Consider the following 27,559-nt stretch of genomic DNA (forward strand, 5'->3'; position numbering starts at 1 on the left):
GACAAGCGTTATGGTCCTGCCCTCGTGGAAACCTCCCAGGAGAAGCTCCTCCAGCACCCTGGTGCTCCCCCCACCATGGCGGGGTGTCCCCTCTGCCAGCCACGGACAGGGACGGCCCCAGCCTCCGGTGGAGAGGGCGGTGGGACAAGAAGGGTTAACGGGCTGAGCAGGCGTCACGGGAGCCCGAGCAGCCATTTCGCTGGAGGATGCGATGGCTCCGGGGCTGTGTCCCCTCCAGCGTGGCATCCTGAACCCCCCTAACGCCCCCGTGCCCCTGCCCCATGGCCCAGCGCCCCGGGGGTGCCACAGGCGCTGGCTCCTGGTCCCCCGGGGAACCGGGAGGGCTCCGGGGGACCGGGAGGGCACCAAGGGCCGGCGTTTGGCGATGGGGACCAGCAGACAGACACAGCACAGTCACATAAGCCGGGTGGGGACGGGGACTGGCCACTCTCCCACCTTCTCAGCAGCTCTGGGCGGCCGGTGCTGGCTCGGGGGGGGCAGGCACGGTGATGGACACGTGCAGAACCGACACCTTGGTGTACAGGTGACAACAGGGACCCACGCGGTCACCATGTGTGTCGCCATAAAACCTGCTCCAAGCTGCTCAGCATCGGTGACCCTCAGAGAGCAGGGTACAGAATCGAGCCCTTTGGGTGATGGGGGAGAGGAAGGACCCTCTGAGTCGCTGCTGCTGGTCCCTGGGGGCTGCTGAACCCCCTCCCTGGGGGTGCGTGTCCGGCTCCTCCGAGCTGCCCTGCCACGTTTCAGTCTACAACTACCTGAAGGGAGGTTGTAGCGCAGTGGGAGTCGGCCTCTTCTCCCAGGCAACCAGCGCTAGGACAAGAGGACACAGCCTCAAGCTTGGCCAGGGGAGGGTCAGGTTGGACATCAGGAAGCATTTCTTCTCAGCAAGGGTCATTAGCCATTGGAAGGGGCTGCCCAGGGAGGTGGTGGAGTCCCCATCTCTGGAGGGGTTTAAGAAAAGCCTGGACATGGCACTTAGTGCCCTGGTCTAGTTGCCATGGTGGTGTCAGGGCAATGGTTGGACTCGATGAGCCCAGAGGTCTCTTCCAACCTGGTTGATTCTGGGATTATTGAGTTTTTCTTCGGACACATTATTGATTTTTCTTTTGGGCTCCTTACCCAGCCACACCTCGCTTCCCACTTGGGTGAGGAAAGTTAGAAAGCAAGGTGGGGTTTGGAGAGTAATGATTTGTGTATCAGCAGGGAATTAAAAGCACAGTCTGATGGGGAGACTTTGCCCCCTCAGGAGGAGTGAGGGAGGCTGGGAGCTGGGAGCATCCCACAGGACCCAGAAAACCACTCGTGTCCTGGGCTGCATCCCCAGCAGCGTGGCCAGCAGGGCGAGGGAGGGGATTCTGCCCCTCTGCCCCGCTCTCGGGAGACCCCCCTGCAGTGCTGCGTCCAGCTCTGGGGCCCAACAGAAGGACACGGAGCTGTTGGAGCGAGTCCAGAGGAGGCCACGGAGATGCTCCGAGGGCTGGAGCCCCTCTGCTCTGGAGACAGGCTGAGAGAGCTGGGGCTGGTCAGCCTGGAGAAGAGAAGGCTCCGGGGAGACCTTCTAGCATCTTCCAGTGCCTGAAGGGGCTACAGGAAAGCTGGAGAGGGGCTTTTGACAAGGGCATGGAGTGACAGGACGAGGGGGAACGGTTTTAAACTGACAGAGGGGAGATTGAGATGAGATGTGAGGAAGAAATTGTTTGCTGTGAGGGTGGTGAGAGCCTGGCCCAGGTTGCCCAGAGCAGCTGTGGCTGCCCCCTCCCTGGCAGTGTTCAAGGCCAGGTTGGATGGGGCTGGGAGCAACCTGGTGTGGTGGAAGGTGTCCCTGCCCGTGGCAGCGGGTTGGAACTGGATGGGCTTTAAGGTCCCTTCCACCCAAACCAGTCTGTGGTTCCATGAAAGGGGTTCTTTTTTGGATTGCTTTACTAAAAACCCGCACCGCGAAGGGCAGAGCATCTCTTCCCAGAAAGCATTTGCACAAGGCCTCAGTTTCTCTAGTTTTGTGTTTATTTGCACCAACCGAACACGCCAGACAAGACCCTTCAGCCGAAGGGGTAAGTGGAGAGAGACAAGTACAGAGAAACTTTAAAAAGGAACAATCTTTTACCAACATCCATCCTGACCTCTCCGTTTGCAAACCGAAGCGAACAGAAGGGGAGAGGACGCTTCGGACGGCAACCCTGAGTGTGTAACTAAAACAGAAAGGGCACAGAAGCCTCACCTGCTCCGTCCAGACCTTGTTCCTACCGTGCACAGAACACGGGGGCTCTCAAAATGTTTTATTCTCCCACGTGTTTCTGTCACTGCAGCTCCTGACAAGACGGTACGCAGCAGGGCGAGCTTGCCGTGTGCACATTAAACATGACCTAAAGCTTTAGAAAACCCCAATAAAATAAAGGTGTGCGTTGGAAATTCCCTTTAAAGCAAACCTGCCGTGCTAAAGATCTGGCTGCTTTTCCTCTGGCTGCACAAAGCCCAGAGTTTATGCAGTTGTTTCTATTTCCCAACGCACAAATGTTATTTCTCAAGGCGAACACACAGATTCTCAGCTTAGGTCTCTTACTAAATAATATAATCTAAGAAAAACTCTTACTCTCCCTGTTACTGGAGAATTAAAACAGTTTCCCAGAGAGGAATGGAGAGAACCTCGTGATTCCCATGTGTGTCCCTGTGAAAACCCAGGCAAGGAACAGCGACTTCCTCCATCGCTCCCCAACGCCCCAGCAGACACCGCTGGGGTCCCCCCATTCTCACCCCACTTCACCCCAGTTTGTTGTTCCCCCGTAGCCCGAGCTTGGGGCTGGGATAAGCGTTTCTCTCGCAGCACTTACCTTGTGCTGCTCTTTTTTTGGTTTAAATTTAAGCAGCACATTCATGGGCAGGTTGTTTAGGTACGGCGACAAGGGGGGACACCACATCCTAGCACAAGGTACCTGTAAAAGCAGACCCACGGGAGGGCATCGGGCTGCTCGGGTCTTCTGAGAACGGGCTGCGAGTTGCTCCTCGGATCCAGGAGGAACAGGAATGCCTCGAGTAACCTCGGTGCATTAACTTTTCACATCCCACAGCACTGGGCATAAATCTTTCACGTTTGATGTTTTAGTGTTATTTTTCCGTGGAGACTGCAAACACAATGTTCAAATATAGCTTCAGAAAGAACTATTTTTGAAGTTTATAACAGCAGCACGCGGAGGGAACGATTGCTCCCACGTGTAAACCCTTTGTTTAATCATTCTGGAGAAGAGGAGGCTCAGAGGTGACCTTAGTGCAGTCTACAACTACCTGAAGGGAGGGTGTAGCGCAGTGGGAGTCGGCCTCTTCTCCCGGGCAACCACCGATAGGACAAGAGGACACAGCCTCAAGCTTGGCCAGGGGAGGGTCAGGTTGGCCATTAGGAAGCATTTCTTCTCAGCAAGGGTCATTAGCCATTGGAAGGGGCTGCCCAGGGAGGTGGTGGAGTCACCATCTCTGGAGGGGTTTAAGAAAAGCCTGGCCATGACACTTAGTGCCATGGTCTAGTTGCCATGGTGGTGTCAGGGCAATGGTTGGACTCGATGATCCCAGAGGGCTCTTCCAACCTCATTGGTTCTGGGATTCTCTGATCTTCACTCAGGTGACGACTAAGGCATTAAAGCTGCAGGTGAGAAGACGACAAGCCGTCCCCAGGGCAATTATGAGAAGGAAATAATGAGAAGCTAGTGAAGAAAGAGTTTTCTGGACATTACTCCTGTATTTGGGACGGGCAGGGAGCCCTTGAGGCCGAGTGCATTCTCCCAGTTCCCCTCAGAACTTATCGAACTCCAGCCCTTTCTGGCTCTACTGCTCCTCACGGGGAGCTGAGGACGACTTCGCTCAGGGCTCGCTGCGAAGCAGGCGCTTGAACTGGAGGCAACACGATTTTGTCACTCAAGTGGAATAAGCAAAAACGCTGAATATCACCAGCCTGGGGAGGGAAGATGCGTGGTCCACAAACACAGTGACTCCCCTCCCGTCTGCTGAGCTCGTCCCTGCAGTGAAGCCATGGCTTCCCTTTGAGCGTGTCACGTCACCGACGCTTTGCACACACGTTAAGAACACACCCGTGGGCTTTTCCAGAACCTCAGAAATCCAAGTGGTGCCTCGTCCCCAGCAAACAGCTCTTTGAAGCAACCAATTCTGGTTGTTCTTTCCACGCGACGGCGCTTTCGCTGCCACCGCTGCGGTCCTACGACTGCAACTGCTGAACTAACTTTTGGTTTTGGTTACTATTTTTACATCCAACCCAACCCTTCACCTTCACCTCCACTTCCACGGAAGCTCCACTCCCTGCTCGCAGCTCTGCAGACAATCCTGTTCTGCTCGTGACGTTTTCTGTCTCCTCACACCTGAAGAGCCCCCAGCGTTTTTCTGCATTAACACGGACGTTCTCTAGCACGTGCCAGAAGGTTTTTTTTTAATAATGCTTTTGGTACAGTCAAGGCTGCTCTACACAACTCCTCCTCCCAGATATGAATCATCTAACCGCTAATTAAAATCAGCTCCTAATCAATGACTAGTCGGCTGGCACCAACCAGATGCCTTCCACGCTTGAACTTGATTCAGTTTAAGAGAACTGTCTTATCCTAAAGCTTCCCCTATAACCAATATATGACTATAAGCCACCATCTCTGGATGGAGAGGGAGTTTTTGATACCTGAATGGAAAAAATCTACCCCAGAGAAGCTCTTGGCAGAGCAACTACACGTATATGTTATGAGTTCGCAAGTGATTAGTGAGTCTCGCTTTCTCCCTGAAGCATTTTTCACACTCGGTGCACTTGTAGGGCCTCTCCCCCGTGTGGTTTCTCTGGTGGTTAATCACGTCTAAGTAGCGCCCGAAGCTCTCCCCGCAGTCTGTGCATATGTACGATGGCACCTCCTTCGTCTTGGTGTGAATCTGCTTGTGTTTTAGAAGCCAAATTCTCAATTTAAAAGTCTTCTGACACTCTGTACACAGATACACTCTTTCTCCCGTCTGGTTTTGCTGATAAAAAAGGATCTCTCTGAATTCATTAGGTTCTCCTTCCTCAAGAGAGCTGTTGCCTCTTCTGCGTCCCGTTGGATTTGCCTGATCTGCTGCTGAATCCCAGTGACTCTCAGGTGTCACCCCCTGGTGTGAAATGTGACAAGCCAGGTCTCGGGATCCTCCTGGGAAGGATCCACACGGTTCTGTATTTTCTGCGCTCTTTGCCTGACTCTGCAGCTCGGATCTGATCACGGTACCTGGAACAGAAAGATTCCAAACGTTCCCTTTATCTGATGTGACATAACATAAATCTTCAAAGAACAACAATTCCTGATTCACCGCGGCTTCATCCATACAAACAAAACGAGTTTTGGGTAAAAAATGCCCTGGAATCCCCCCTCCCTCTACTCCTATAAGCCTGTGCAGCTTCAACGTGTCGCCAGTTTAATTCTCGACGCGTCTCAGACCACCACACACCTGGGCTGAGGCTTGCAGGAACCCCCCTGTCCTCAAAATCCTGCTGGTCCCTGGCATGCAGCGCTGCTCTCGCCTGGATGTTGCTCTTGGGAACGGGAGAGTCTGCACGAGAAACACAACATGGAACTGACGGTTAGTATTGTCCTCTGATTTTTTTTCCCATCATTACAAAGATATTTCGTAACCTGCTTTGATTGTGTTGATGCAAAGGATACAGTGCACAGAGACCAGGCCCGAAGACAGCATTTGTCAACCAGCATTGGCCGCATCTTCTGGGCCCCGCACTTCAAGAGAGATGTTGAGGTGTTGGAGTGAGTGCAGAGGAGGGCGACCAAGGTGGGGAAGGGTCTGGAGGGTCTGACCTGCGAGGAACGGCTGAGGGAGCTGGGGGTGTTTAGCCTGGAGAAGAGGAGGCTCCGGGGAGACCTTCTAGCACCTTCCAGTGCCTGAAGGGGCTACAGGAAAGCTGGAGAGGGGCTTTTGACAAGGGCATGGAGTGAGAGGACGAGGGGGAACGGTTTTAAACTGACAGAGGGGAGATTGAGATGAGATGTGAAGAAGAAATTCTTTGGTGTGAGGGTGGTGAGAGCCTGGCCCAGGTTGGCCAGAGAAGCTGTGGCTGCCCCCTCCCTGGCAGTGTTCAAGGCCAGGCTGGATGGGGCTGGGAGCAACATGGTCTGGTGGAAGGTGTCCCTGCCCGTGGCAGGGGGTTGGAACTGGATGGGCTTTAAGGTCCCTTCCACCCAAACCAGTCTGTGATTCTATGATTGTGGAGCTTATGGTCTCCCACAAAGATTCAGAAGTATCTAAGGATTAATCCACTAGAAATCAAGGGATGTGAGGAGTGACTGTCAGCCAAGAGCCCGGCCAGAAACAGCACAGACCTGTCAGCCTTTGGCGAGAACGGGAAAACTAACCTTCCCCCAACGTGGTTAAAGATTCATAATTCTCCTTTTTCACTTTCTTGTAAAGCTCCTTCTGCCAGTCCTCCAAGTTCTTCCCCTCACGCGCCGCAGCGTTATCAGACATCCCAGGGACCTAAAACAAAGCGTTCAATGGTCAATGCCACCATCAGGTCGTACATCCTTGAAAGTCCTTCTTCAGACAGCATTAAACAAGTGGCCACCAGCCAGCTGTTCCCAGCAGTCCGTGTCACATACAACCACCATACCAAGGACTTTATACACCAACTTTCTACTGTTATTTCTGTGTGTAGCTCACAATCAGTAAAACTACTTAAAAATAACGTGACTCAACTGAAACAATGACTTTCTAAGAACACCTGGCTCAAAAATTAAAGCTGTAGGAGAAATCTGTGGTCGCCATCGACACCCAGCCCCGCCAGGGAGTTTGGCTCTTCCTTTCACTGACAAACAGTGTATTTTAAATCAGCCCCGAGGCAGCGTCGGCTGTGAGCCTTCTGCCCTAAAAATAACAGTTAACACAAACAAAAAATCAAGCCCTACGTCTCGCTGGTTCAGGTGTTTTGCAGCTTGTGCCATTTATAACCCCCACTGTACAAACAGGCTGCCAAGAGAAATGATTAAGTTTCATTAATTTGTCGCTAGATGGGATCACAATCCCAACTGAAGACGCAGGGGAGAAGGCTGAGCAGGAGTTAAGCCTCTGTCTCAGCGCCGAGCACCCACGCCGCGGGCACTGCACCACGAACAAATCACCTCAGGGACTCACTCTAAAGGAAATTCCTCTCAGTACAAGGACTGTCGTGGACAAATACAGGTCTGCAGGGAGCGAATCCGTTTTCCAGCACCAACTGGGATTGCATTTCCCACAAAGAGCCGATTTTCCCCCTGACATTTAGGCACAAAATTGGAATTTGAGCACAAAGAGCACCAGGATTCCCCAGTCACCGACCTCCCAGTGCCACCTCCACGCTCTGCAGTACCAGGGAGAAAAACAAACGCCGCTGCGGCGCGGGCAACGTTTCACTGGCTGCCCTTTCCTTAAGCGCTTTACGTGCAAACCTCCCTTTAATTTAAGGGAATTAAGTACAACAGCAAATCTCTTAATTACCCTCGAGCGCTCAGGATTCCGGATGCGTTTTCGAGTTTTATTGCTCATCCCCCCACCGGGACTCCGCGGCGTGCCAACGAGCCAGTCGCCGTCTTCACCCAAAATGAATTTTTTGGGAACGGCTTCTCTCAGCAGCCGCCTGTATTTCCGAGTATTTAAGGGGTCCAATTCGAAAGAATTCTCCTCAAAATGCTTCGAACACACTCGCTGGTGCTTGGATGGTGTGAGCATGTCCCGGCCCATGTTGTGAAGCCACTGCGTCAGGAGCGGTTTGTTTCGTAAAGGGAAGCTATAGAAAGACACGGCGCTGTTCTTGTACACCCCGCTGGTGGCATTGTGGCAGTTCAGCGCCGAGCAATGAACCATCGTGAAACGAGACACAAAACCACCGTGCCAGGAGGAGGGTTTCAAGAGTTTCTAATCAACTTCAGTACGAAACGGCCCTAAACTTGTCCAGAAAAAACACGGTTTGGAACGACAGGAAGAGCTGAGGTCACGAAGAAGCGAAACACGGCGCTGAACTTCACCCCCGGTGACGTGGCCGTCACCACAGCTGATGTCCACAGCTGGGTCCCCTTGCACAGCGCACGGCTTCCCCGCCTCAGTGACAACCTGGAAAGTCAAAATTTTAAAAATCAGCTCAATGCCCCACGACTGTGCAGATTGAAAGTAACTTCTGCTGTGTACGCAGAGATATGCGCTTCATTAATTTGCATATCCATGAGGAATCCTCCCACGCTCCACAACGCAGCTTGTGACAGTTATTCAGAAGGCAGCAACGCAAGGGTGGCAGCCAAGTACCTTCCAAAAAAATGAAGACTTGGGTTTATCTGTGGGGTCTGAACAAGGGCTTCTGCATCGCGCTGGAGGCGGCAAGTCTCGGGGATGTCAGATGGAGAGGAGATCTTTGGGCAGGCACATTGAAGAGGGGAGCAAACCACACAGGGGCAAAGTTAGAGGAGCAGGATGATACAAATCGTTTCGGTGCGCACCCCTGAAGGGAACCCGGGAAGAGGAAGGGCTCTGCAGAGCACATGGGGAATGTTTCTGGAAACAAACATAACCCAGATCTAACTCCAGCAGCTACTCTCACCAGCACGCTGCACAGAATTGTTTTGGTTGGGAAGGACCTTTAAGATCGAGTCCAACCGTCACCCCAGCACTGCCAAGGCCACCACTAACCCATGGCCCTCAGCACCACATCTACACGGCTTTTAAACCCCCCCAGGGGTGGGGACTCCACCACTGCCCTGGGCAGCCTGTGCCAGCGCTTGACAACCCTTTCCATGAAGAAATTGTCCCTGATCTCCAACCTAACCCTCCCCTGGCACAACTTGAGGCCGGTTCCTCTCATCCTGTCGCTTGTTACCTGGGAGAAGAGACCGACCCCCCCTCGCTACACCCTCCTTTCAGGCAGTTGTAGGGAGCGAGAAGGTCTCCCCTCAGCCTCCTTTTCTCCAGGCTAAACCCCCCCAGGTCCCTCAGCCGCTCCCATCACACTTGTGCTCATGACCCATCTGGTATCCCTGTCTGCCACCCCCTGCGCACCCCGCGGGTCCCTGCCCCTCACCCCCACACAGCTGCGGGAGCAGGCGCGTACCGGCGCGCCCCTCCCCGTGCTGCGCGGCCCCGCGGGGCAGGCCCGGGCCAGGGCCCCCTGGGGACGAGCCCACGTGGCCCCCGGGGCAGCGTGTGCGCAGGGACACGGCCCGCGGGCGGCGGTGGCCTGCAAAGCCCGTCCCAGCGCCCGCAGGGGCACACAGACCCGCCCCCCCCCGCCCGATCCCGGGGCGGGCACAGGCCTCCCCCGCGGCCCGGACCCCCCAGGGCAGCCGTTCCCCCCCGCCACCGCCCCACAGCACCGAGGGGGGGCGCGGGACCCCCCTCAGGTAACCCGGGGAACCCCCTCCGCCTCCCCGGGGCACCGGCGGGAGGCCCCGGGAGCCCCACGACGGGCCGCACCCCCCGCGCCACTCCGCTCACCGACCCCGCCGCGCCGCCATGTGCTCCGCGGCGCCACGCCCCGCCCCTTCGCCCCGGCGGCAGCCAATCCGGTGGGGCGCCGGCCGCCACGCGCAGCCACCCGCGGGCGGGGCGAGCCGGACCGTTTCCCCTCGCCATTGGCCGGGCGCCGCTTGTCCCCGCCCCCCAGCTGGCGCGCGCTGCCCCGCGAAAGCCAATCACGGCGGGGGCGTGCGGCGCGGCCTCCACGAGGAGGGGGCGGGGCAGACGCGTTCGTTCCCATTGGCCAGCACGCGAAGAAACGAGGACGCTGATTGGAGGAAGACAAGCGTGGGGCCTCACGGGAAGGGAGGCGGGGATTGCGAGCCCGCGCCTTCTCGTTGTCATAGCGACGGCGGCCGGAGCGGGGCCGGGCCCGAGGCGCTTCCCGCCGCGCCGGGGCCCGGGGGGGGCGCAGGCCCGGGGCCTCCTCACGGCGGAGCGGCGCTGAGGGCCCGAGGGCGGCGGCAGGAAGCGGGGTGCGCTGCCCCGGAGCACGGGGGGGCTCTGCACCACCCCGGGCCGGCGGTGGGGGCGCGTTCGGAGCGTCCCCGGCCTGGAGGGCGGGCTGAGCCCGGGGACGAGCCGCAGCCCCGCCGGAGGAGAGCCCCGCGCTTCCCCCGCTCCCCGGTCCGGTATTTCCGCTTCTTCTGAAGCAAAGACTTGCCTTGAAAGCGGGGGCTTGGGGGTGACACACCCCGAGCTGCTCCTCTGGCTTCAGCCTTCCTCATCTCTCCTCCTCCTCCTGTAGAATGATGCACGGCATTTCTCTAACAATTTTAATTAAAAACAACAAGAGAAATTCCCAGAATTAAGCAGAAACACGCATGTAAAAAAGGCTGTTTAATGAAGTTGGTCACAACTGACAGGGAAGGAGCCCCTGAACCACAACAGGCTCCAGGCAGTGCTGCTGCTTCTGTATTTTCTTCCCATTTTCTTCAACGCCATCGACAAGGTGACGGATGATACATCCAGACTCTTTTCACAGAATCACAGAATCAGCCAGGTTGGAAGAGACCTCAGGGATCATCGAGTCCAACCGCTGCCCCTAAAAAGGAATTACTAAAAGGAATGAAGCGTGTCCTTGCAGTGTCACAACGCGTCACTCTCAACAGCGCTCTCCCCCTTGAGTGACACCGACTGTGAGCAAAAACACAGTTTCTGAAGGAGAATGTTTAACGAGCACCTAAATGTTCTGGTTTCACAGAATTCGGAGAATCAAACAGGCCTGTAACAACGGGGTCAAGTAAGTGCAGCACAACTGGAAGGCTACGCAAAATGAAAACCATCTTCCAGGCTCCCCGGTCATTTTACAACTCCCTCAGCCTCCAGGAATCCCCTCTCGGGGTCCTGCACCACAGAGCCCCACGAGCTCCGGGATTTCACTGCGGTAACAAGCTGCCTCTCAGGCTCTGCTCCCGTCTGTCTCGTTGCCACTTGCTGAAGAGGCTCCTTCCAAACAGCCACAGGGTCAACACGTCCTTTCACAAAGCATTTCACACAAGCGGGCGTTTCCTGACACAGTTTCACTGGTTTCGTGGACAATCAGTAACTTTAACTCACGTTTTCAGCCCGGTCCCTGGCCTCTGGACTCCCAGCAGCCCAGCGATAACATTGCAGATATCCTCCAGCCTGATGCGTTAGAAATCGTTCCGTGTGCTGACGTGATTTCTCTCCCGCCAGCAGTAACTCGAGCACCACAGACATCCCACACAGCTCCAACACATCCCCAACGGCTACAGGCACCGGTGCAAGCTGTCCCACAGCTCCACAGACCATTTCAACACCGTCTGTGGAAAATAACCCCCCAACCTTCTCCCTGTGCCCGGGTGGGGGCTCAGGACGGCTGTTGGACAGCCTCCTCCCACCAGGGTCCAGCACAGAGCTGGGGGATCCTGCCAGGCCCCTGCCTCCTGCCCAGCACGGGTGACAGCCAAAGGGGCCTGGAAACCCCCCGGCTGGACGGGGTTTTCTATATGGAGTGCATTACAGACCCCCTGAGCTCCGTGCAGGGCCAGCCCCCCAACGCCACGTGTGTTTCTTGCACGTGACTTTCCTGATGCTTCATGAAACTCCTCCGGAGCACAAACCTTTTCCTGCAGAGCGGGCACTGGAAGAGCCCCTCTCCCGAGTGCCGGCGCTGGTGGTTTAGAAGATAATCCTTTCTCCTGTAGCTTTTGTCACACTCAGAGCATTTGTAGGGCCTCTCCCCCGTGTGAGTCATCTGGTGTCTAACGAGCCACGAATGGCAAATGAAGCTTTTCCCACAGTCGCTGCAAATGTAGGACTTGCCCCGGCCCTGGCTCTGCTGTTGGCTCGCCGGGCTGCCCCTGGGCGCTACGTGCTGCCTGCACCTGGTGCAGGCCTCCGACCTGGCCTGCGGGTGATCCCAGCAGGGGCTGGCCACCACGTTTTCTGCTGGGAAGTTCTCCTCGCTTTCCACAGATGGCTGCTCCTCCCCGCCCAGACCGTCGTGGTCACGAGGCCTGGTTCCACCCGCAGGGTTTTGTCCACGCTCGGTGCAGGCCACCAGCTGCGGCCCCTCGCAGGAGGCAGGAGCAGCCCCCGGCCCGATGTCCTTCTCATCCGAAGCGCACGGCTGTGCGTGCAGCAGGCGGAACGCCCTTTCGCTGAGACCCTTCTCACACGTGGGGCCTGGAAACATCTCCCCTTCTTGGGCTCCCTGGGGAGCCTGAAGATGTTCCTGCTGGCTGGAGTTTCTCTCACACTTGTTGTACGCGCACGGTCTCTTTCCGACGCCGTTCTCCTGAGCGCTAAAGAAATCCACGTGCTCACCCAACCCTTGGTCGTACTGAGCGTCACCCCCAAGGCTGGTCCCAGTGGTGGTTGTTTCCATCATTTCTGAATTCCACTGAGTGTCCCACGTCACGCCGGGGCTGGGATCCTTGGAAAACTTCTCTCCAGCCCTTGCCGGTACCTCGGAGTCACACGCCGTGCTTTCAAAGCCATCTGCCGGAAGGTCCCTCTTGGAGTCTTCATCGTGCACTGAAACAGATTTCAGAGTCTTTCAATTAAAGAAGCCTCTTAAGAGCATCGCTCCAAGCCTACAGCCACGTCATGCTAACTTCAGAATTTTCAGAATCAATCAGGTTGGAAGAGCCCTCTGGGCTCATCGAGTCCAACCATTGCCCTGACACCACCATGGCAACTAGACCAGGGCTCTAAGTGCCATGTCCAGGCTTTTCTCAAACCCCTCCAGAGATGGTGACTCCACCACCTCCCTGGGCAGCCCCTTCCAATGCCTAATGACCCTTGCTGAGAAGAAATGCTTCCTGATGGCCAACCTGACCCTCCCCTGGCCAAGCTTGAGGCTGTGTCCTCTTGTCCTGTCGCTGGTTGCCTGGGAGAAGAGGCCGACTCCCACTGCGCTCCAACCTCCCTTCAGGTAGTTGTAGACTGCACTAAGGTCACCTCTGAGCCTCCTCTTCTCCAGGCTAAACACCCCCAGCTCCCTCAGCCGTTCCTCGTAGGTGGACAGACAAAGTATGTAAGATGGGAGGTTTTAACGCTGCGGGGGAGAGCAAGTACCAGCGCTCCACTGAAACAAAAACTCCAGGAAAACAAAAGGTCTTTTTGCAATTATTTTTTGAAATCTACATGAAAATTCACTAATGCAACGTTTCGTCTTCACCCTCTTTTTCAGCTGTTTCAAGTGTGAGGCCTAAGTTCCCTCACAGAGCGGACACTGTCACACCTCAGCGCTCTCAGCTGCTCTCCAGACACTCCACCGAGCACCTAGAGAAGGGTCCAAGCCGAGGCACCGAGGCCAGCTCAGCGAGCCAGTGTGGGTGCACCCCTTCTTGCTCGTGAACTGTTGCCTCTGCAGGCTGGGCTCCTGCCAGAGACACTCTCGGGCCATGTCTTTGTTCAGAGAGCCCGGAGCAGGGCTGAGTGGAGGGAGCTCTCACACCTTCCAGGTGATCCCCAGACAGGCACACACTCCGGCTCCACGCAGAGGCACGCCCAGGCTGGGAGCTGTCAGTCAGACTGCCTCTCCCCTCGACACCTCTCCTGCATTCCTTGGAAAACATTTACAGCTCCTGATAACCCAACCCAAAAGGCACCTGAGCTGCTCAGGCACAGCTCTACACTTGCCATTGGACAAAACCATTCTGCTGACCTGCAAATTCCCTCTTTCTGTAATTACTGTTTCCTGCAACAAATACCCAGTGTTTCGTTTTCCAGATTCTTTCCACCAATGTTCTTCAGCCCAGCTTTCCAACACTCCCTGATTTTTCTGTCCCCTAAGACCTGTCACCCTTCCAACACCTGCAAGTTGCTACAGAAAGACTCCACTGAGCACCACAAAGGACCACGGGTCTCTCAGCAGTGTCAGCGAGCCGGGTCCAAAGTTATCGGCGCTGCACAAACACCCCGAGCTCTTATTTCTCTGGCTGTGTACTGGGACACCAGCTCACAAACAAGTTACCACAGGCCAGAGCGTGAATGTAAAAGGCTCCAGTTGCTCTGCAGGAATTGTCTAAGCATGTCCTCTCAGCTCAGTAACTCCACGTTGTGCGTAAGCAGACGGGAAGGTCTGGAACAGAGTCGGCTGGGGAGCCCACCCTGTGAGCTCCCAGAGCAGTTGGAACAGGTCTCCCTCAGGAGGGTGTTAGGTGGAGCTGATCCAGCCTTACACCAGTGCAAGACCCCAGAGGACCTTTTTCTGTGGGGCAAAACCATTCACACAGAATCATAGAATCACAGACTGGTTTGGGTTGGGAGGGACCTTAAAGCCCATCCAGTTCCAACCCCCTGCCACGGGCAGGGACACCTTCCACCAGACCAGGTTGCTCCCAGCCCCATCCAACCTGGCCTTGAACACTGCCAGGGAGGGGGCAGCCACAGCTGCTCTGGGCAACCTGGGCCAGGCTCTCACCACCCTCACACCAAACAATTTCTTCCTCACATCTCATCTCAATCTCCCCTCTGTCAGTTTAAAACCGTTCCCCCTCGTCCTGTCACTCCATGCCCTTGTCAAAAGCCCCTCTCCAGCTTTCCTGTAGCCCCTTCAGGCACTGGAAGGCTGCAAGTTACCCCCTTGAGAGCTATACTGAGTGGTTCTGAACCACTCAGAACGTGAAATTTCTGTGCACAAATATTAACTAGCAGACTGAGGTTTCTTCCAGTTCTTTCACGGCTTACATTGTAAGGTCGTGACATTTAATAGAGTGTAAAAAATGCTCTAAATTCGATTTATCTCCCCAGAAATTTCAGCTGAAATCCATTACTGACCTGTACTTGAGTCTGTAGAGGTTTCTTCTTTCTCCAAGTCTTGCCCTTCTGGGCAGCGCGGCTCCTCCTCTTGTTTAATCCACGATAAACCACCAGTTGCATAAGCCTGAAACCCTGTTCACGGGGGAGAATTCACACAACTGAGAAACACCGGAGAAAGGTGCAAAGCACGGAAGATTTGGGGATTCACAACGATCAGAAAAGTGCTGACAAAGCCTCGGGGAAGACACGACATGAAGAGCCACCTGAGGGGTAATTACTGCAGTGGGCATTTGTGCCAGGGAACCCTCACCTGCGTCGGGGTCTCTCAGGAGGTCCTCTCCTTCCGTGCCAGGCAGCTCCCCTCCATACCCCTCTTTGCCTTTGTTGGTCTGACTTGAAGCCTCAGGCTCACAAGACACTTGCTCTGCTAAAGGAGAAAATCCAAGGCAAGCGTATCGTGTGAGGTCAGGATTTCACACGGGTGCAACCTGCTCTGGTTTTGGGTTTTGCTTTCCCCCAAGCCAAGCTCACATAAGCCCCGTTTCTTAACGAAACCTGATGGAAAGGTCTCCAAATCCCAGTTTGCTACATCCACTGGAAGGCAAGTAAAGCTACAGTGGAGCCAACAGGTAGAGCTGCTACTCTTTGTACAGAGTAAGGCCAGCCAAGCTCCAAAGCAGAATACTTTATTTGTAGTAGAGGTACTACCAAGTGAGAAGGCAAGAAAGAGGGCTCCCCGTCCTGCAACAGCACTACCAAGGAGTCGATGTGCTCGCTCATGTATGCCAAAAAAACACAGAAGAGAAGGGAGGTGGGAACAGGCAACCTGAAGGCTCTGGATGTGCAGGAGGAGAGGCACTGCGGCCCCTGCAAGAGAAGGCTGAGGGGCCGTGGAGCTGAGGAGCCTCCACAGCCCCTGCAGCGGGTGGCACGAACCACAGACCTCACTCTGGCACAGGGTTTTGCCTCCTGCGAGTTGACCAGTCAGCCCCAAAAATGACTAATGGCCCCTTTTGCACTGGATATCGAACCAGCTTAGAGCTGTCGACTGGAGGGAAGCGAAGGGAGGAATTTAAGGGAGAATGAAACATTTCCAACTCCACACTGCGCTGTTTGGACACAAACCAGCCACACACTCTGCAAACTCCACAAAGGCTGTGAGAAGGGAAAGATGAAATACCAACCCTTACCCGTCAGGACTGGTGGCAAGTCTGTTCAAAAGCTTTTTATGAAAGATTTGGAATACATGAGAAGAGGTGGAAAAAAAAAACCCCTTGGAATTTAATCCCTCTGTTTCATTTTCCCTCCAAGGGATGCAGTTACTCACCCGGGCAGGGCTCTTCAGGAGCTTCTCCAGCCTCCTCCTCCTGCTGACCCGCAGCACACAGCTCTTCCTCTTGCTTAATAAGGATTACGCTGTCTTCTGTTAATAGGAACCAATGTTATTTTAATTCCATGCACAAAATTAATTCCAATTCTCATCCCAGGCACAGCAGCTCTGTTCTAGCTCACCTTCTAGAGAAAACCTCACTTCAGTTCTAGTTCTCGCTGGCCAAGGTCTTTTAAAGAGACCTAAATTATTTGTCAGAAAACCCCAGCAGATGTTTGAGCTTCAGAACCACACAGAATTTTCATGCAAGTGTAACGTCCATTAGTAAATGAAAACATGTTCTACGTAGCCCCGGGGAGGAGAGTGCCAGGTGAATTCTCGTTCTCAAGTTTTATTTCAATTTTGGCTCTGCCAGAGTTATGCCATTCCCTTTTCAGTCACCCTCAGTAAAACGCACACCACTTCTAACCCTTCAGAAAATGTCATCCCACTTTGGCTGGCAGTGCAGACACGGCCCAGCAGGCTGGACACGGGCAACTGCAGGCAGCTCAGCAACTGGGAGAGGGAAAAAAGGTGGTTTGATGTAGCGTTCTGGGAAGATCGGGAGGGATGAGATGCCCAACAGCCAAGTTTGGAAGACCACGCTCAACACAGCAAGCACTGTGCAGAGGCTGATGTCCCAAAAAGAGCCCAGCTGCCGGGTTTTTGGCGGTCTATGTCCTAACAGCCCAGTTGTCCTGAAGCCACTCACCGGTGCGGGTCTCCGCAGGATCGCCTCTGCCGTCCCCATCCTCGCAGCTCCGAGCACACGGCTGGTTCCCATCTTCCGACCGGGCCTGGCCATCACGTCTGGGAGCGTCCGGCTCTGTGGGAGGTGAGAGGCAGCCGGGGGCCACAGAATCAACCAGGTTGGAAGAGCCCTCTGGGATCACCGAGTCCAACCATTGCCCTGACACCACCATGTCAACTAGACCAGGGCACTAAGGGCCATGGCCAGGCTTTTCTTAAACCCCTCCAGAGATGGGGACTCCACCACCTCCCTGGGCAGCCCCTTCCAATGGCTAATGACCCTTGCTGAGAAGAAATGCTTCCTAATGTCCAACCTGACCCTCCTCTGGTGAATCTTGAGGCTGTGTCCTCTTGTCCTAGCGCTGGTTGCCTGGGAGAAGAGGCCGACTCCCACTGCGCTACAACCTCCCTTCAGGTAGTTGTAGACTGCACTAAGGTCACCTCTGAGCCTCCTCTTCTCCAGGCTAAACACCCCCAGCTCCCTCAGCCGTTCCTCGCAGGTCAGACCCTCCAGACCCTTCCCCAGCTTGGTCGCCCTCCTCTGCACTCGCTCCAACACCTCAACATCTCTCTTGAAGTGCGGGGCCCACAACTGGACACAGGATTCAAGGTGCGGCCTCACCAGTGCCGAGCACAGAGGGACGATCCCTTCCCCAGACCGCCTGGCTGCACTAGTCCTAATAGACGCCAGGATGCCACATGCCCGGGCCCGGCGGGGCCCCGCCGCCTGCCCCCCTCCCGCCCCGACCCCTCGCCACCCGCCCGCCTCCAGGCCACGGGCGGCGGCAGGCCCTTACCGGGGGGGAGCAGCGGGCGGCAGTTGCTCCTCATGACGGCGCGGTGCAGGGCCCGCTGCCAGCCGCGCAGCGCCCGCCACTCCCGCTCGCCGAAGTGCACCCACACGTCCTCAGGGTTCACGGGCACCCGCGGAGCCCGGGGCCGCGCTGCCTCCCGGCCGCCGCTGCCGCCCGCCCCGCGCCTCGCCGGCACCCGAGGGGCCCCGCCGCCGCCGCCGCCGCTCTCCAGCCGCCGCTCCAGCGCCTGGAGGCGGCCGCGCAGGGCCAGCGCGGCCCGCAGCTGCCGCTCCGCCCGCGCCAGGCGGGCCTCCAGCCGCAGCAGCCGCGCCGCCACCGCCACCGCCTCCGCCCGCCCGATCCGCGGCCCGGCCATGGCGGCTGCCGCCGGCCCCGGCCCCGCCGCCACACACCGGCCCGCCGCCGCCGCCGGCCCCGCAGCGCCCCCTGCCGCCGCCCCGCGTTCCCGCGCTGCGGCGCCCCCCGGCGGGAGGGCTCGGGGCTGCGGGGCGGGCGGGAGGGATCAGAGTCCCCTCAGAGCCAGGAGGGATCAGGGTCCCCTCAGAGCTGTGAGGGACAGGGGATCCTCTCAGAGCCATGAGGGATCGTGGATCCTCTCAGGGCTGGAAGGAACTGGGGGTCCTCTCAGAGCCATGAGGGATCGGGGTCCCCTCAGAGCCATGAGGGACTGGAGATCCTCTCAGAGCTGTGAGGGACCAGAGGTCCTCTCAGAGCTGGTCCTCTCAGAGCTGTGAAGGACCAGTGTCTCCTCAGAGCTACGGGAGCTCAGGATCACCGCAGAGCTGTGAAGGACTGGTATCCCCTCTGATCCATGAGGCACCAGGGGTGCCCTCAGAGCTGTGAGGGACCAGCGTCTCCTCAGAACTATGAGGGCTCAATATCTCTCAGAGCTGTGAAGGACTGGCGTCCTGTCAGAGCCATGAGGGATCAGTTCCCCACAGAGCCATGGGTGTGCAAGATCCTCTCGGAGCCATGAGGGTGCAGCAGCCCCTACGATCTGTGAAGGGTCAGGGTCCCCTCAGAGCTGTGAGGGGTTGGGGATCCTCTCATAGCCATGAGGGATCACTTCCCTGCAGAGCCACGAAGGTTCAGGATCCCCTCAGAACCATGAGGATTTTGTGCCCTTTCAGAGCTGTGAGGGTTTGGGCTCCTCTCAGAGCCGTGGGGAATTGGGATCTCCTCAGAGCCATGAGCGTGCAGGATCCCCTCTGAGACCACCATCCCTGGAGGTGTTCAAAAAACGTCTAGATGTGGTGCTTCAGGACATGCTTTAGCAGGTGTGGTGGCTTTGGGTCGATGGTTGGACTTGATGATCCTTTAGGTCTTTTCCAACCTTAACAATTCTATGATTCTATGAAAATGAACAAGGCAAAGCTTGAGCTGCTTTTAAGCAAAATAGTTTGCGTCTGCCGGAACTTGTGACTCCAATAAGTCGTTGCTGTCCTGGGTGCACTTGAGTCAGTTTATTTTTTTCCTCTGTTCTTCTGTCCACGTCTTTGCCTTCTTTTGTGAAGAATATCTCAGCCTAGACATCTGGCTTTGCAGTGGAGGCTGCTGTCCTACTTCAGCCTAAGCTACAGCAGCCCAAGTAACGGAAAGTCGGGAAAAGCTGCACGCTGAGAGGCGCTACCCAAGGATGACAAAAGCTCAGCGCTTGTTCATGGAAGGTGTGGAGACTCCACGATGCATCTCAGGGTGGGTGGCGGAGACCTTGTGCTCCCAAAATCCTCCCTCGCCATCGCCACATCTTCTCTGGCCTTCCTCTGTCACTTCTGCTCTTTCCAAGCATCACTCTGTGCATGGGGAGGATTTATCTCCTTTCTCTTGGTCTTAGAAGACCATTTCTATGTCACTTGACATTTCTTCTTGGATTCAGGGTTGAATTTTTGCAATTTAAGCAGCACGAATCTCAAAATAGCTCCGTGATTTGTTATAAATACACATACTCCTCTCTGAAATACAGGGGAGCTGGGCTAGAATAGGGAAAACATGACTCACTGCGCAAAATACTGCTTCATCTGTATTATCAAAGGCAGCATCAAGAAGCAATGAAATCTGGAGCACATCAAGTGCTTCTGATCCTCAGACAGCAGTTGACAGATGAAGTTTCCCAGTCAAAAATAGGAGAGTGCTGTTGGGATGGCATAACCCTCCCCAGCTCACCTGAAACATCCACCTTTTCGCCATCCCAATGACGATTCTTTTACGGTTGTAGCTGCAGAGACATCTCTGAGATGTGAACACACCAACTTCTTTATTTTTTTCTTTAATTAATGTTAAAAACTAAAATGTCTAATAATGAAGTATAGGAAGGCAGCATTAGAACATATGTGACAATAGTGCAACTGGGAGGAGAGATGGCAACGTGGCAGGACCGCGATGTTTCTTGTTATTGTCCTTTTGTAGGATGCAGAAACAGCTCAGAAAAGGCCCCTGAAGTTGTTTATTTGTAGAATAACCATCGAGCACTGCTGAAGGGATCCTCAGATTCAGGATGTGCTGGTCACAGGGGAATGCAGCAGCATCTTTATCCCAGAACACATCCTGCTCCTCCTAGAACTATTTTTAGATGCTGTCACCACTCAGGACCTGTTCAGATCGCAGGCAGGCGCACAGAAAACAATTCTCCTGCTCAGGTTCCACCAGCATATTTAAAAAAGAAAACAACAATGAAACCCCACTCCCTCCTCTTTCTGATTCTAGGTAGACTTTTGTCTCTCCATCAGTCAGGTATGATACTACAAACTGCCATTTACCAGCAGGTAAAATGACTGAAAAAACTAAAAAAGACCCAAAAAAATGAAGCATTTAGAACTTCACAGCTTCAATCCATCCAGGTTTAATGGTGTTGTTATTAAAAATCAAGCAGCTACTGTTGCAAATTTAACTGGCATTTAACAAACAGATAGAAACAAGTTCCCTGCCCTGAAGGCTCACAGTCTAAGTAACAAAAGTGTAAAACAAAGAAGCAGTTTAACCAGACTCAGTAGGAAACCACTGGAGAGCTGATTAATTTACCTGTTTATTGGACAAGACCCAAACTGCTTGTCTGGGTATCGAATGCCCCGTGCTGCTAATTGCCAAGAGACTCTCCTTCAGCGTGTCAAACAGCAGAGAAAAATCAGTCCGTGCTCAAAAATCGGATTAAACAGCCCCCAGCTCTGAGCTGGCCTGGCTGGCTGGGCTGAAGCAGGCACAGGAGCGCTCCTGTCTCACGCTGCTGGCAGGGCAGGCGACAGGGAACAGCGAGGACCTGGAAAGAGACCTCACGCCTTGGCCAAAGGAGCTTCCAGACTAAAACATCTGCCACGGCAGCCAGCTGGAGCCAGAGGAACATCTTTTTCTCTGTGGGGATGAACCAACCACCTGCACCCTCCCCTTGGCAGACGCTTTGGGACCAGGAAGCGACAGAGGGGTTTCTAAAGCCCAGTTAGTGATGAGGAAAAGCAGCAGCAGGTTTAAAACAGGTCAGGCAGCAACGCCAGCCCTGAGGTTGCACTACGTACTCGGGCAATTTGCTGAGCACATTTCAGATGCTGGGAATTTTTTCTTAACGGTTTGGGATATGATGAAAGTCAAGGGGATGGGGCCAGACTCTTCTCAGCGGTGCCCAGCGACAGGACAAGGGGCAACGGGCACAAACTGAAACATGGGAAGTTCCATCTGAATATGAGGAGGAACTTCTTTGGTGTGAGGGTGCCAGAGCCCTGGCACAGGCTGCCCAGGGAGGGGGGGAGTCTCCTTCTCTGGAGATATTCAAACCCGCCTGGACACGACCCTGTGCAACGTGCTGTGGGTGACCCTGCTTGGGCAGGGGTTGGGCTGGATGATCTCCAGCGGCCCCTTCCAACCCTTAACCAGTCTGTGATCCCCAAGAACAAAAACCATCCGTACCCCAAGCTACCAGGAGGAGAGGGAGACGAAGGCAATAATGAAATACAAAGAAAATAAGTGTTAATGTACAGGCAGCCAGCAGGGAGTTACCCCAACACTCACTTCAGCCTGGGAGTACAGATGTGCCCCACCTCTGGCTTACGAGTGGTTTCCCCGTTCAGTTCCACTGGGAGTATCGTAGAGGTGCGAGAAGGGGTCTGAGCAACGCCACCTCCTTTGGGTGTGCTCAGAAGTGACAAACAACGCAGCAAATTCCCTGCAGTTACTGTAGTGCAAACCCAGACTCTCCAGCGGAGCGTGTCCCAGTGCACACCAGAACGCCACGCAAAATTATCACCATCATTTACTCTAAACTAAATCCAATTTCAAGCTCGAGAGAAGGGACTGACCCAATCTCTCCCAGCGAGCTTCCTGAGCAGAAGCAGCACTGAAAATGTCATCTGGCCTGTGCCAAGGCACAGGGAGAGCTGGGAACCAACGGGCTGTCCTGGGCAAAGGGGGCATCGGCGAGGCCTCGCCCTACGCACGTGTTTAGTTGCCCAAGTCTTCTGCGAACATGCAACTCGCCCACGAAACTGAGGACAGCAGAACCTTGTCAAGGGCAGCAGCCAGAGAAACTCCAGGCGAAGAAGAGCAGCTGCTTCAAAGAACTCAACCTCGCTGGAAGCAGTTCAAAGAACTGACTCAAACTCGGAGAGGCCCAAACCACTTGTTCTTGAGAGACTTTTGGGCAGGCTATGAGGTCCTGTGGCACACCATCACCACTGCGAAGAAAAGGGCAGTGGTGCCAAGGTGGATCCTAATTCTACTTCGTTTGGATCTTTGGGATAAATTGTCAGAGAGCCTTTAACGCCGAGCAACGCAGACTCTCTCCTCTCCTACCTCCTCCAGGGGCTGTAGGGCTGCGTGAGCCTGCACGGTGTAGAAGCTGTGCAGCGGTGCCCTCCTCGCGCTCTGCGTGACCACACGGTTCCTCTCACGCAGGTGGATCTTCTCGTGCTGGAGGAGGTGCTGCTTCTGGGTGAAGCGCTTTGGGCACTCGTTGCATTGGTACGGCCTCTCCCCCGTGTGGATTCTTTGATGCCGGATCAGATTGGAGGGGTGGCTGAAGGTCTTCCCACAGTACGAGCACCAACGGACCTCTCCACTGCGGCCTGAGTGGGTGCGCTGGTGGATGATGAGGGTTTTCTTCTGGGAGAAGCACTCCTGACACTTGTTGCACCTGTAAGGCCTCCCTCGGGGGTGCTCCCTCGGACTTGGCTTGTTGCTGCCGTTGGTGTCGACGCTTTTCACGCGCCTGGGATTGCCATACGCCCTGTCTGTGGCTGGGACGCTGGTGTGGGCTTCTGCATTCTGGTTCTGCTTGAACCTCTCCATGGCCATGTGGGTCCTCTCTTCCATGTGGGCCCTCTCTTCCACGTGGGCCCGCCAGTGCTGCTGATGGAGGAAGCCCTCCTCATCTCCAGCGTGCTCACTGCTGCACTGCGTGCCGTGGCTCTCCTGGTGAGTCTTCAGCATCTTCTTCAGACAGAAGCCCTTCCCACATGCAGTACACGAGCGAGGTCTCTTGTTGGGGCAGTTCTGCCCACAGAACACGACAGCGTTGGTCTCGCTGAGACCCTCTTCCCCCAGAGGGGATGGCACCAGCCTGCTCATGCTCTGGTTATGCTCCCGCACAGGAGAGCTGGACTGACTATCAAAGGGTAGCGCCTCGCTGGGACCCTGGAAAAGCAGCTCCTGCGACTCCCTGGTTACAGTTACAGGAGGCTCTGAGCTTTGGGGGCATTCCTCAGCGTCCAGCTGCTCGATTTTGAACGTTATCACCTCATCTGCTGGAACTGACAAGAACAACAAAGGGGACATTCACTGATGTGAGACACAAGAGGCTTCTGAAATGCCCCCCCCTCCTTCCCCTGCCACCCGTGAATCAAACAGGCCCGTCTTTTCTTCTCAGAAAGGGTTATTAGACACTGGAAGGGGCTGCCCAGGGAGGTGGGGGAGTCACCATCTCTGGAGGGGTTTAAGAAAAGCCTGGACATGGCACTTAGTGCCCTGGTCTAGTTGCCATGGTGGTGTCAGGGCAATGGTTGGACTCGATGAGCCCAGAGGGCTCTGGCAACCTCATTGATTCTGTGATTCTGTTCTTGCCTTCATTCCTAACGATTCCTTGTATTCCATGTGATTTATTTCAGGGACACCTGCCTCCTCACCGGCAGCGTCTCGCCTACCCAGCACTTTAATCTCCCTACTAGTAAAACAATTCACACGCTTTCTGCTCCCTTCCCTAACCTCAGCGTAGCTCTTGCTCTTTCCCCACCGCCCCGCCTGCCTCTCCTCACTCCCCGTGTTCTGACACACGCCGTCACACAGTCAAGGACTCCCCACCCCTCCAGCTGCACAGTGCACCGCGGGGCTGCTCACAACTCACCCACACTGAGCTCCGTAAACTCCCCATCCTCCGTGGCTCCCCGCTCCTCCGCACACGACTCCTCCTCTCGCTTCACGACGCTCGGCTCCGGAATGCCGTAGTCTGCTGATGCAAAGAGGAACCCTCTTCACTGGCGATGGCAGCACCGCTCAGCTCCTCCTTTGCCCAGGAGGTTTGCTGCCAGCTGCCCTGCTTTCACCTCTCCCCAGCATTTCCCATCCCTGTTTCTGGGAGCTTTACTCCGCTGTGCAGGGAAGCGGTTTCCCCCTCACCCGCCACTTCAGGAGCGTGTCCTCCCTGCCCCTGTGTCCAAGCACACCCTTACAGAACAAGGCTCACCAGGTCCAGGTTCAGCCAGCACTGCTCTCCCCTCCAGGCTCTCCTGCCCCGTCAGGCACTGCGCTCCCTCTCTGCTCTCCTGGCTGCTCACATTAAGTGGAAACTCTGCGTGTGAGAAAGACCAAACCCGTTACATTTTCTTCTAATACTCCCCCTGCACCCACTCCTCCTGCGATCTGAGAGGTCCCCTCCGTAGCAAGTCAGGACTATCACCTCGTGACGTCCTCTCTCTAGGGACACCACCACGCAAGCATTATGCCCGAGAATAAAGCTGCAATCCATCTCTTGCCTGCACTTGGTTCCGCTGGGCTCTCTCTCGAGGCTGCCTCACCCCCACTGCAGGGCGCTTGCCCTCTCTGAAGCTGGGACAGGAGGTCAGATCTGGAGATCGCACAATCTATCGAGGAACAGAGGTATTAAGGTTTTCATGCTGCCTCAAAACATCTGCTGTGTCCATGAGAAACAACACACTCAGGTTTGCTCCCCAAACTGGCTCCCTCGGCCTCAGCACACCGCTGGGCAGGCACTGAGCCCTCTGCACAGCCCACGGGGGGATGTTGGCTTCCACCTCTGGCTGCCAACCCCACCGCAGTGGGGAAAAACCTGCTCTTCTCCCAGGCAACCAGCGCTAGGACAAGAGGACACAGCCTCAGGCTTGGCCAGGGGAGGGTCAGGTTGGACATGAGGAAGCATTTCTTCTCAGCAAGGGTCATTAGCCATTGGAAGGGGCTGCCCAGGGAGGTGGTGGAGTCCCCATCTCTGGAGGGGTTTAAGAAAAGCCTGGCCATGGCACTTAGTGCCCTGGTCTAGTTGCCATGGTGGTGTCAGGGCAATGGTTGGACTCGATGAGCCCTGAGGGCTCTTCCAACCTCATTGATTCTGGGATTCTGTGGGCCGTGCTGGTGCTGGGCACCGCAGGGAGCGGGCCCTGACATGGAGGCGGCTGCAGCCACCGTCCACACGCAGCGAGTGCTTGAGGCTGAGGGACTGCACGTGATGCGTGCCGCGCTCTACGTGCCCTCAGCAACAGGCACCGACTTCTCCGTGTTTCTCCAAGTTTCTCTCCCGTGTGTGGGGAAAAGTCCCCAAACCGGAGCTAATCCGGAATCGCCAATAACCGACTGAAACCACGACACTTACCCAGGGAGATGAGAGATTCGCTCTTCCCTTGCAGCACGTTTTGGTACAGCTCCCTCTGCCATTCCTCCAGGTTCTCCCACTCTTGCACAGACAAGCAAGCGGCGTCGCTTTCCAACACCTGCAACTGCAAAAGCCACAGTCCTGGAGCCAATGAATCCTCATTTCTATAAAATTACTACCACAAAACAAGTAGTGAAATGAGAAAAAAAAAAATCCCTGCCTTGGGGCATTCTCCTGACACAAGGAGAGTAAAGGTTTAAAAAACTTCACTAATTCTTGGAGAACGAACTGTGAATTCCACAATATTCTCGCCTCGCCCCGTGCAGAGCCTGATTCCACCACACAGGCAGTTTGTGGACCTCTGTGTGGGGAAAAACCTACTGTTTTATTGTAAAAACAGAACCACGTGTCCTTTCGCAGTGAGATACAGCCACATCTAAATGTACATCCGAGCAATCGCTCCCTGCTTGATGCTCACGTGCGGCAGGTGACGAGCAGTTACAAGCTACACGGTTCCTGCGGGGCTCTCTGAACCTTTCAGGCCTCACGGGAGATGGCTGCCAGGGGAAGGTGAGGTGCATTTGGGGCTTGGTGGAGAGAAGTGGCCCTGGCCACCCACCTCCCTGCTGTGTGTGCCCCCTCCAGAGCCCTGAGTTGGCCTCTTCTCCCAGGCAACCAGCGCTAGGACAAGAGGACACAGCCTCAAGCTTGGCCAGGGGAGGGTCAGGTTGGACATTAGGAAGCATTTCTTCTCAGCAAGGGTCATTAGCCATTGGAAGGGGCTGCCCAGGGAGGTGGTGGAGTCACCATCTCTGGAGGGGTTTAAGAAAAGCCTGGACATGGCACTTAGTGCCCTGGTCTAGTTGCCATGGTGGTGTCAGGGCAATGGTTGGACTCGGTGATCCCAGAGGGCTCTTCCAACCTCATTGATTCTGTGAACGAGCCATTTTGTACCTTGGGGACCTCGCCCCCGGGGGGCAGCTGCAGGATCCAGAAATTTTTGTTCTTCAGTAGGTTCTCCACGTTCTCCAGGCGCTGCTGGAGCTGCCCGTACTCCTGGAGGAGGGTGCCCAGCACGGCCAGCTTACTCTCCAGCTGGTTCCCGAAATCCACCACCGCCTTCTCGCAGTCCAAGTACTTCTTCTCGGTGGTCACCGCCCGGCGCTCCAGGCTGAGCAGCCGCGAGGCGTGGGCGTCCACGCTCCGCTCCACCGCCTGCACGGCCGCCACCACCGTCCACAGCGAGATGCTGGCGCCGCTCGGCCTCGGGGCTTTGCCCGGTGCTGGCGGAGGAGCCGTGGGGAAGCAGAAACTGGTGGGGTGCAGGGGCTCCATCGCCGCCTCGGCGGGGGGAGACACAGCCCAGGGCCCACCGGGCGTCCTCCGGGGCCGCAGCTGGGTCCCGCCGCCACTGGGCGTCCTCCGGGGCTGCTCGCTGCTACGGGGGGGGGGGAAGAAGCCGGGTCAGGAGCGCCCCTTCTCGCCCTCGGGACACCGGGCCCGGCCTCCCCTCCCGCCCGGGGCCACGGAACACCGGGCCCGGCCCTTCCCCGCACATGAGGCCCCGGCGCACCGGACCGGGCCCGGCCGTTCCCTCCCGTGTGCAGCCGTCGGGCCCGGCCCTCCCCGCCGCCCCGGGCCGCCCCCCGCCGCCTTACCCGCCGCCGCTCCGAACCCACCACGCCGTGACCGGAACCGCCCGCCTTTATCTCACCGCCAGGGGGCGACGCTCCCGCCGCCGCTCGCCACAGCGCGCCCCCTACCGGCCGGCGGTCCGCAGCGCCGCGCCGCGGGAGTGATTGACAGCTGTCAATCACCGAGAAGCGGTTGATTTTGAGGGGGCAGCCAGCTGGGACGAAACCCTCCGGAGTCCCCCACGGCGGCGTTTTCCCGCGGGTGACCCCGACTTCGCGGTGGCCGCCGGGGAGAGCCCGTCCCGGGGTGACACCGGGCGGCGGCCGGCGACCCCCCCCCCGCAGGGCACCGGGGTGAGGGCAGCGCGCGGGGCCTCCCGCCCGGCAGGGGGCGCTGTGCGGGGAGGCGGGCGGGGGGGGGGGGCGCTCGTCTTGG

The 27,559-nt window shown here is 56.2% G+C and overlaps 1 protein-coding gene across 8 annotated transcripts; it reads right to left on the bottom strand.

The window, feature by feature from the left end:
• Positions 1-10,399: 10,399 nt before the first annotated feature.
• Positions 10,400-27,180, bottom strand: LOC137665433 (zinc finger protein 777-like). 8 transcript variants are annotated; one of them, XM_068404415.1, is made up of 10 exons: positions 27,148-27,174; positions 26,444-26,927; positions 25,490-25,607; positions 24,639-24,746; positions 24,350-24,454; positions 24,011-24,115; positions 16,082-16,177; positions 15,065-15,181; positions 14,773-14,886; positions 10,400-12,522 (listed from the first exon to the last, which is right to left on the bottom strand). In XM_068404415.1, exons 2-10 carry the CDS (start codon positions 26,822-26,824, stop codon positions 11,489-11,491), a joined length of 2,178 nt encoding a protein of 725 aa, XP_068260516.1. In that variant the 5' UTR covers positions 26,825-26,927; positions 27,148-27,174; the 3' UTR covers positions 10,400-11,488. The 8 variants fall into 8 exon arrangements, with proteins under 8 accessions (XP_068260516.1, XP_068260514.1, XP_068260509.1 ...); XM_068404413.1 differs by lacking the exons at positions 24,011-24,115; positions 24,350-24,454; positions 24,639-24,746; ... (1 more) ...; positions 26,444-26,927; positions 27,148-27,174 and adding exons at positions 16,836-16,949; positions 17,671-18,043 and having other exon boundaries at positions 10,400-10,564; positions 11,607-12,522; XM_068404414.1 differs by lacking the exons at positions 10,400-12,522; positions 14,773-14,886; positions 15,065-15,181; positions 16,082-16,177 and adding an exon at positions 20,339-23,420 and having other exon boundaries at positions 25,490-25,613; positions 26,444-26,924; positions 27,148-27,180.
• Positions 27,181-27,559: the final 379 nt, after the last annotated feature.

Source organism: Nyctibius grandis, chromosome 7 (genome assembly GCF_013368605.1).
Source record: "Nyctibius grandis isolate bNycGra1 chromosome 7, bNycGra1.pri, whole genome shotgun sequence".
Classification (NCBI taxonomy): domain Eukaryota; kingdom Metazoa; phylum Chordata; class Aves; order Nyctibiiformes; family Nyctibiidae; genus Nyctibius; species Nyctibius grandis.

Excerpts from the sequence above, each read along its gene's own strand:
- LOC137665433 (XM_068404415.1), bottom strand. The coding sequence starts at position 26,824 with ATGGAGCCCCTGCACCCCACCAGTTTCTGCTTCCCCACGGCTCCTCCG. Across the intron at positions 15,182-16,081 it reads TCCTGAAGAGCCCTGCCCGG|CAGAGCAAGTGTCTTGTGAG; the intron begins GTGAGTAACTGC and ends TTTCTCCTTTAG. Across the intron at positions 14,887-15,064 it reads CCTGAGAGACCCCGACGCAG|GGTTTCAGGCTTATGCAACT; the intron begins GTGAGGGTTCCC and ends CCCCGTGAACAG.